This window comes from Kryptolebias marmoratus, linkage group LG3 (genome assembly GCF_001649575.2).
Source record: "Kryptolebias marmoratus isolate JLee-2015 linkage group LG3, ASM164957v2, whole genome shotgun sequence".
In the NCBI taxonomy this organism is placed as follows: domain Eukaryota; kingdom Metazoa; phylum Chordata; class Actinopteri; order Cyprinodontiformes; family Rivulidae; genus Kryptolebias; species Kryptolebias marmoratus.
Genome location: NC_051432.1, coordinates 5,804,801 through 5,814,730, shown reverse-complemented (window position 1 = coordinate 5,814,730; position 9,930 = coordinate 5,804,801). Strand labels below are relative to the sequence as shown.

At 43.4% G+C, this 9,930-nt stretch overlaps 1 protein-coding gene across 12 annotated transcripts in view; it reads left to right on the top strand.

Moving 5' to 3' along the window:
* Nucleotides 1-9,310, top strand: part of LOC108244353 (nuclear factor 1 X-type) — a 121,373-nt gene extending 112,063 nt beyond the window's left edge. For 11 of the 12 annotated variants that reach the window (XM_037974761.1, XM_037974760.1, XM_017430484.2 and 8 more), the window contains 2 exons: nt 2,745-2,833; nt 5,731-9,310. In XM_037974761.1, the coding sequence (XP_037830689.1) occupies nt 2,745-2,813 (69 nt within the window). In that variant the 3' untranslated portion in view covers nt 2,814-2,833; nt 5,731-9,310. The remainder of the gene's footprint in view (nt 1-2,744; nt 2,834-5,730) is intronic. The other variant, XM_017430483.2, reaches the window with a different exon arrangement.
* Nucleotides 9,311-9,930: the final 620 nt, after the last annotated feature.

Genomic DNA, 9,930 nt, shown 5'->3' with positions numbered 1-9,930 from the left:
GGGGGGGTAAGCGTTACTTACGACAGTATTGGTTTTAGTTTTTACGGTCAAGAGAAAATCCAAATCTTGCACCAGAAGTTGGGACCGCGTTCCTACTTCTTATGTGTTCAGTAACACACTCCATCATCTTCTTCTGAAATGCTGATTTCAAACGAAAACCTACGGCCACTGCGAGTGCCTGTCTGTCACCAAGTTCAGGCTACATCTAAACATTTTAGGTGAGCGTTGCTTATAAGCGTACAACCTCTGAACAGGGTGCTGACTCAGATAAATTACTGACGTGTTCAGATCAGATCTGTGAGCAGCAGTGCGTGTCTGAAAGGGGTTCACTCTCTCATTCTCTGAACTTCAGCCTCCTTTTTCTCTCTCCATGCCTTTGCCAACCATCTCCTTCCTCCATCTTTTCTCTTTCTCAGTCTTTATTTCCCCTCTTTCTCTGTCTGGTGTTGGGTTTCCTGCTAGCACCACAAGAGGCAGTGTAGATTCTCGCCCTTCTTTTGGATGTGTTGGATAGTTTGTGAAAGCGGAGCAGGGCTCATTTTCTCTGTAGCTTCAGTTCTTTGATCGAGGCAGACTTTGCATGTCTCTCTGACAGCTGCAACACAACCTATCCCCATTTTTCTCTCTTTTTTGATTTGCTTTCTTCTTCTCTTTATTTGATATATGTTCATATCCTCTTCTCCTTGTTTCCTTTTCCTTTAGTTCTCTCTCTTTTTTTTTCTTCCTTTTTAAGGGAACAAAATTAGGGCAGTTGGCGTGGACTCCAAAAAAAAAAAAAAAAAGAGACTTCATGCCCCACTTTACCCACGCAATCCCCTCGCCACATTCACACATCTCTCACAACAATTAAAAATTGAGAACAACAAAAAACAAGAAAAGAAAATCACGGCATTATTACGAAAAAAAAAAAAAGAAAAGAAAGGAAATTGTACGTCTCTAAACATGAATAGGAAAATCTAATCTAATTAGCGCTGTACTGGGAGAGCGGGAAAGAGGAGTGTGATCTGAGAGCGGTGAGGCTTTGGTTGGTTCCACCCAGGCAAGTGCGCTACGAGAGTCGGGTCATGGGAGAGGCACAACGAGAGGGGGCAACTGGAAAGAGCGACCGGGGCTCCTTTTCCTTCCAACATTTTCTCCTCTCCCCTTCCTTTCAGCTTTCCCTCCTCTCCCTTCTGTCTACACTCTCAGATTAACATGTCACTCCCGTTTATTTATTTATATCAACATCTATATAAATAAATATGGATTTTTAATTTTAATTTTTTTCTTTGTCTTCCTTTCTCATCCAAATGTTACCGCTGTACTTTTTTTTTACTCTAATGTTGTCTGTGATTTCTTTTTTTTTTTTAATTTATTAGACATCTTAATAAGTCATGGAACACACACACACACACACACACAGATAGATGCATATGGTACAGTTATGCATCAGTTTCCAGTCCTGTCACTGTCACCCCCTGCCACCACCCCCCCCCCCCCCACCACCCCCATCCCCTCGGCCCACTCAGTTCAAGCACAGCGAAGGTTCTGCTCAGCCGTCACCATGTTGGAGTCCTGTGAGCACAACTGCCCTAAATTTGATCCTGTGCCATCACTGAGCGGCGTCACTGTGTAGAAAAGGCTCCCCCTCAACCTGTAAATGGCTGGTAATGATCAAACTTCCACCCCCACCCCCCACCCCCCACGGCCACCTTGTTTACTCTACGGTAAATCCTTGACGGGTTGTTTTTTTTTTGTTTTGTTTTTTTAAAAAAAGCAGAAGTCAAATATCGAGGCCGGGGGCTGCTGAGGAGCGACTGTGACAAACAGCGCAGCCACATCTGATCGCAAAATCATCTCCATGTTAGCACTGATTTTTACAGACTGTGTGCTCCTTTTTTAGAGGGATACTTTGACCAGCTTGAAGTGGTGTTCTGTGTAAAGTGAGTATCTTACCTGCTGTGGATGCCTCTTCGAACAACCTCAGTTTGGAGAATTTAATTCCCAACGGCTAGTCTGAGCAGCCCAATCTCAAAATTGTTGTAGCAGTTTGTGGAAACATTATTTCACAGGCATTAACGCTGCCGTCGAATTCTCTTCACTCAATTATTAACAAAAATGTATGCTTCTTTGCAAATAGCGTCGACAGCAACGAGAGGTAACACTTCCAGTGCAGCGTGGGTCTGCCAGAATAATTGTAATGAGAAACTGACAGTGGTGGAAAAGTTTAAATGGGAGCCTTTGGGAGAACCGTTGTGAAATTTTGAGGACTGGTGTTGTTTTAAGACAGCACTGGAGGTACATCCGCTCAGGTTTAGGCTTGGCCCCGCTCGGACTAGCCATTAGCTCGTCCGTCCAGTCAGATTTAAGCTTTAGTTCCCCAAACCGAGGTTGTTCAAAGAGCTGTCGACAGCAGGTGAGATGCAGTATATTCGTCCTTAACTTCTACACAGAATCCTCACTTCAAAATGTCTGAACTGTCTCTTTAATGAATTAATGGTAGGTTAAAAGAAAACGGAAACCGACCCAACAACAGTGTGAATCAGTCACCACTGTGTCCAATAAGGAATCAAAATTCCTCGTTCTTTCCTTCCCAACAAACCCATTTGACGGAAATAAATAGTTTTAGCCTTTGCAGGTTAATTATTATATATTAAATGATAAAGAAAAGGATAGAGAGGGTAGCAAGCTCTACTACAGGCTGGGTGTGTATGTGTGTGTGTGTGTGTAAAAGCATGTACACACTTGTATCTCTCTGTTTGTAGCATACTCCACGCCAGGCTCCACAGCTCCCAACCGGTTTGTCGGCATCGGAACACGGGACAACTTTCTGAATATCCCCCAGCAGACTCAGGTACCCTGCCAGCCTCCCTCATTCACTTTAACATCAACATGTCCACCTCTCCCTCCATCCCTCCTCCTTTTCTGTTTTTGTGTCTTTTTCCTCCCCCTTTTTGCTCGTCACCCTCTGCAAGCCCAACTATGCACATCGCTGTTTGTGGATGCAGCTTTCCAGGCGTCTGGGTTTGAATGAAGAAGCATGTTGTTCAGAGTGAAGGCCGTGATACAGAGGCAGTACTCAGACAATGGCTCTGACTAACCCTTTACTCCAGTGATCAGTATGAAGCCTTTCTATAGACTTGTATAACTGTTCCTTGCATTTGGTTTGCTGAAATTTGGGCTTTGGCAATTTTGCATTTTGGACATCAAGTTATGACCTTTTTCCAACTTGTGCTTTTTTTATCAGCTGTGCAAGACCGCTGAGCTTTCTTGATGGGTTTCTTTATGCTGAAAAAGAGATTTAATCCCATTTTAAAATGATTTAAACTTTCTCAGCTGCCCTGAAGCAGAGTGCTGTCTATGTATCAAGGCCTTTGGTTTCAGTATTGGTTTACAGTGCATATACCACAGTAGATTCCCCACAGTGAATATAATCAGTGCCAGTTAGTTTCAGCTCCAGCCGTGCTGATTTATCTCCACGAGGCCCCACAGTGTGTATTAGTGCAGCGTGTGAGGCCGGTGCTGCACTACATTGTGGTTTCAGTGTGCTCTGCCACGAGGCTGCAGCGTCTTGGGCCTCCTCCATCACCAACACAACTTTTCTCATTAGGGGCTAACCGCACCTGCCTGCAGCCAACTCCGCTCTCCTGCCCTCCCCACACATGGAAACGATCTGCATTCCTCATCGGCACAGCTCTGCCGAGCGGCCCCTCCTCCCCTCCGGTTCATCGGCGGCCTTGCGTTCCCCTCTCTCCTCCTGCTGCTCCCCGAGCTCTCCACCTGCACCGCTCTCCCACAGATGCAGCCCTGGCACCGAGGGGACATTTAAACACGGTCCAAATGTGTGTCAGCGTATATGCACATACACTTCAACTCCGAGCCAAAACTCTTGCCCCCGCGTTCTCCCGTCCTCCAAACAAAAGGGGCTTTTACAGCAGCTTACACCTGCTCAGAATGCTTATTACGTGCGTCCTGCTGTTGGTTAACTAAATTAATAAAAAAATGTGCACTTTAGCAGCATCAGCTCTCTGTTAGCTGAGCCTAGTAGGTCAGCGACAGCCTGAGCCAGAGCGAGTCGCAGAAGTGTCTGCCTGTCCTGCTGTTCTCTGGCATATGGCAAGGTTCAGACCGTGGCCCTGCCAGCCCGTCTTACAGCCCGCTAGCCAACTAGCCAAGACAGAGAGAAAGAGCCCTCCTCACAGGGAAAAGCTGGTCTGAGCAGCTCTCTGGTGGTGAGGCCTTTGCTATGCAGGAAGCGAGTGGGGGAAAAAAGTTGAGCGCGCATAAAGGAAGTAAAAGAAACCCAAAAAACTGGAGAACAGAAAGAAATGGAGTTAGTTGAAGCTCGCTGCACTCCACAGTCACGTCCCCGCTGTCTGGTTGCCAGCAGCAACCAGACATGATGTCATAGGCAGTTGAACTTGAACTTGAAGGGAGGTAAGAGTGTGTGTGTGTGTGTGTGTTATGGGGGGGGTCTATGTCCAGTGCCAAGGATTACACTGGGAGAGCTGGGGTAAGAGAAAGAGGAAAACAGAAGGGGTGTCAGGGAAGTTGGAGCCGGCTGAAGGAGGTGATATTATCTACAAGCACTGAAACAAAAAAAAGGTAAAAGCTGAGAAGTTAGGACAAAAAAAGTTCAAGGGGGTTGTTGGAATGAAGGGGCAAAGAGCAGAGAGTCTGCAGCGAAGGTGTTTGTGAGTAGCTGCTCCTCTCGACACTAAAGCCCGTGGAATGTCAGAGGCAGCCAGAACTGTTCAGGCCGTGTCAAAGCCTGCACTCCTACCCTCTTATCAAACCGAGAAACCTGATCCGCGGAGTAGCTGCTCTCTGTGGCTTTACATTGTAGTCTGAGACCGCGCTGGCTCACGGAGCACAGACATGTCAGGAGGATCGCTTTACATGCAAAGCAGCAGCAAACGACAGAGCCGCCGCGGTCCTGCGCTGCCCACATGGAAAGCCACGAAGAGTAACACGAGAAATGCCAACTCTGTAAAAAACACTGCTGTTTTTATTTGTTTCGAGATGAGTTACCGTTAAGTTTTAAAGGCAAGCAGCGAGGCTGAACTCGTAACTTTTTTTTTTTTTGACTGTATAAGACAGCTGAGCTCAGCAACAAACTACATGTTAAATGAGTAGCAGGGGGGGCCCTCTAGTGGCCAACAACACGTAATTCACATTTGTAGTTCCTAATTGGTTTTTCTTCTCACTTAAAAAAAAAACACAATATACTTTAATTCATTTGGCTGCAGATTTGAAATCAAACTATAAACCTGCAGAAAAATATCAGAAAATGTTGAAATTTAAATATATTTTGAAGCACCTTTTACACAACATTTATACAACTCATAAGGAGACAGTGTAGTAAAAAAACACTCGTATAGAAATAAAAAAAAATTAAAAGCACACATCTTTTTGTACAGCTGAGGTGTGTTTTTTTAATTTGGGGTTTCCAGTTGCTCACATTTTTTGTGTGGGTGTGTTATCTTTTGGTGAGATGCACTAAATGTACTGTTAATCTGAGGCTATGTAGACAGATTTACTTATTTGATTTACGGCATGTTTAAATCTTGTGTGCACATGCAAGATGCTGTTGTGTGTTCATAACTTTTCATACTCTGTCATGCTTTTCTGTATTATTCTTTGCACGCTGCAAGAAAATACTGAGTTGAGCTCACTTAGTTTCGGCCTAGATATACTGATCTGCTAATAAAAACGCATTGTCTGTTTTGTTTTGTTTTTTCTCCTTCACAGTCCTGGTTCCTCTGACAAGGCCTCTCTGAATCAACAGCTCAATGTGTGTCATGAAAATTGGAAATTTTGAAAAAGAAATAAACAAACACGTCACCGCTGACAAAGAACAAACTGCTGACACTAAAAGGTCCTTCTCGCCAAACACTATTGAAAGTACTACTACAGAACCCAAAAACCCCCCACGCCCGCCCACCTCACGCAGGAGGCTTCAGTGAGATTGAGAGGACAGACTCAGAATGCAGGGAGGAGGAAGAGGAGGATGATGACGAACTGTCTCACAAACACTTTGAAAATGTCAGAAAGAAAACGCGATGTAGAAACCTGACAAATGACCAATTAAGCATTTGTTTTTCTTTCTTTTATATACACATATACATATATATAAATATATATAATTTCTTTTTTTTTTTTATTATTTTGTTGTCTCCACAATGAAACTCCATGCATTGGCTGGGAGATCCAAACAAACAACAACAAAAAAAAAAAAAACAAGTCGAGGTGAACGGCGGAGCCAGATGTGCAGACTGAAAAGCTTGCTCGCATTCATCTCGGCGTACAGTCCTGCACATCCTTCCTCCACGACCACCCGACGCCCCCGCTCGTCCCATCCCACCTGGAGCTCAGCGCCGCTCCGGGTCAAAACCATGACCGCAGCTGCGCGTCCGCGTCCTCCCGAGCCTCTTTCATTTCCAATTGGCCAATCGTGGTGACACCATCCGATGGTGTGACGTATATGCACTAAGTGTCTAGTCCTTTGTTTACCTGTCGAAGTACCAGGGTGTCCTCCGGCTCGTGGGAGAAGCAATAGCCATGAGGCGAGTGCGAGAGAGAGAGAGCGAACACGCGACAGCCAGTCATAACACTAACTCTGCATGTGCCCCATTCGTCCCCTCACCTATGCACTATTAATTTCGAAACAAGGGATGAAAAGCGTTGCACATCAGTGGTCAGACGAGCGAACGGAGAAGCGAGGCGAGGTCGGCCGCCCCCTGCTGCGACGTCGCTGCGGTAACTTTCAGGTTTTGGCCGGGAAATAAGCAGCGCTCAACACACACACACACACACATTTTGCAGACCATCCACTCTAGAACAGTCCCACACATCCACGAATAACGCACACACAGCATCAGCTTCATATTTTTAGCTTTAATTTTGTTTCTTGAGATTGCTTCTTGGTTTTTTTTTTGTTTTTTTTTCAGACTTGGTTTTGGGTTTGCATTACCTGGATTGTTTTAAACTTCTCTTGCATTTCATAACATCGTTTTCTGTTGTTCACAGTCGTTCATTAGGTTCGCCGCTCATAGTTCAGTTGCACGGTAACAGCAGTTTCTCAAATTTCTCCCAAACGGACAGCACAGTAACAACAGCTCGTCACACACGTCCCTTGCATTGCTTCCCGCTGTGTCCCGTAGTCAAACCGCACAAAGATCCAGAGGAACACACACACACACATAAATGAATAAAATCACACTAACACAACCTGATACAGAATAAATTAGGGAAGCCTTTATATTTGGTTCTCCAATCCGCCTTTGTTAATGGTTTTTCATTCATTTAAGAGTTGTCTTTTTAATTTGAAATATATTTTTATGTAAATGTTCACATACAAAACAATTGATTTTTTTTGTTTTGTTTTATTTGTTTTGGGGTTTTTTTTCACCATGACACAATTCAACAAAAAGCTGACCTCACAAAATAACTGGACTGCCTGGCTGCTGGTTCTGTTTTGCAGGGATGGTGAAACCGGGCTGAGATTCCCCTCTCAGCCCCCTCTCGGTGCATTAGTTTTATGTACATCAAGACTATAACAATATATGGAAGTGCCTCTGTATTCTACGACTGCGTGCTTGAGTCACTCCGATGAGGAAAATAAAAGTGAGCAGGAAGGTCGTGCGTTTGTCTTAGAGGTTCAAGATTAAAGTCAAAATATCGACAATAAAGTTCAGATAGCGTTCTGAGACTAAGCCTAACAAAATGAACCCCTTTGTGTCCCCAAACCAAATTATTTGTCCCTTTTTTATTATTATGAGGCGTACTACTAACTAGTAACACAAAACCTTTTCTAGAACCAGTCAGAAATGTGATTTGTTGCTGCCGCAGGATCGAAACTCCCAGAACTTCCTTCAAGCCTTCACAATAAGAGTCTCAAACATGTACACTGAGTGTTAGATATATTAAAACTAGACACAGGGCCGGAAGCTGGAAGCTGAAGCCACAAGGATGAGCGCCTCAAACTAGGCTGGCTCCAGTCCAGTTTTTAAGTCCCACCCCCACCCCCCCATGTAAACGAATGGGACATTTTAGTGATTTGATAAAAAAAATTAAAAAAAAACCCAAAAACATTTAGATAATTTTTCCCAAGTGTTGATTTCTGTTAATTGATGTAGTTCTTACCTTGTTGCTCAGTTTCAAGTGCGGTGACTCAAGATGGTAGGGAAAAAAAAACAAAAAAATGCTTTTGGCTTCAAATTTGGACACTGGACGTTGAAAGAGACGCTTCGACGGCTCTTTATATCAATGGTGTTGACTTCAAAATCTTCTCAGATCATAAAAAAATGGCTCATTTCTTATTGCTCGCCGGTAAAACTCGTACTGCAGCCTAAACCGGTACAAATTTAGGGAATTTATTTCCGGGTTGTGTACAACTCCAGGTGGAAATTACAGCGTACGTGCCAAAACAATGTTATTATTACAACCTACTCCGTAGTACAAAGTCTCAAACTAACAGTTTTATTTCCACCATTTTGACTTAATTCTTGAATTATTTCGACTTTTTTCCTCAACAGTTCGAATCTTACCGTCGACACTTTGACTTAAACTAGAAATGAATCTCCCTCTCCGCTCGTTTTCTTTTTCCTATCCGAGTGACCCTCGTGTGTTGCCGTATTTCCCTTCATGCAATTAGGAGGAAACGTCAGGTTTTCTTTCCCGCGTATAAGCTAAAGCTACAAGGGGGTGTTTGGTGTCGGTGCATGCGGAAACCATTGGCCCAGGACAGATCTTTATAGAGGACTACCACCTTCTTTTTTGTTGTTGTTTGTTTTGTAAAGACAGAGAAAGATATATATTTATGATATATATGCTCCTTTTTAACTTTTACTACCCCAGCTCGTTGGCAGTCTAGTTATTTTCTGAACTCTCACCCACCCCCCCACCCCCTACACACACACTCACAACCCGTTTCAGTAACGTCACATTACTGTTACGAATCAGACGACACGCACCATCTGCAGGATTATACGTAATACCTAGGCGATCATGTCAAAAAAAAGAAAAAGAAAAAAAGAAAAGTAAAACTAATCGACAGTAGGTTTGAAGAGAAGTGTTTGTCTTTTGATGGAAAGTATTATTATTGAAAACTATGTGTCGATTGAGCCACGTGCAATGCATTGGGTAGATCATTGTGTTTGTCTGTTAGAGATTTTTAAGAAAGCTAAGAGAAAAGAGAAAAAAAAAAAATTGTATTTGTTTCAAGTCCGTACGCTCCGGGACTCTAAACTAGAGGGCCATGAAAAAGAAAAAAAAAAAGAAAAAAAAAATCCTAGTCTTTGTAAGTTGGGGGTATTTGTTTTTACTTCCTTTTGTCTCTTCTTCTTTTTTTTCTTTTTTTTTTAAATGTTTAACGTGTAATCATTTGTTTATAAAAAATGTGGGAGGGCTGAAGGAATAAAAAAAAAAGTAATAATCTACACAGCTTCACAAAAACAAATCTATCATCAGATGAAACCAGGTGCTTTAACACTATAAAGTACACTCAGAACTATTATAAAGAAACGAATGAACAAAACGTAACAGACCATTTAGGAAGCAGCATTATTCCTCTCTTTGTATTCTTCTCTTTGTATCTAGTGACGGGGAGAGGTTCCTGTTCCTTAAGGTTGTGGCACAAAAGGCATTTTAGTTCAACCTTTAGAGAGAAAAAAAATAAAACGAATCTTCAATCTTTAGCCTTTCACTGCCTGAAACACACCAGCAAAGCTAAATCAACCCTCCCGGTTTGTTTTGTTTTACTTTGGGATACACATTGGCGTGAACGCGTGGCGAGTTTCTCCCTGCCTCCTGGGAGTTGCTTCACATCCAGACACCATTTATTACCTGCCCCCCCCCCACCCCCACCCCTTTTTTTTCCCCTCATTTTCATGAGAAATCCAGAGCTGGAGTGAGACACCTGAACGTTGAAGCCAAGTTGGGACGTTTCTG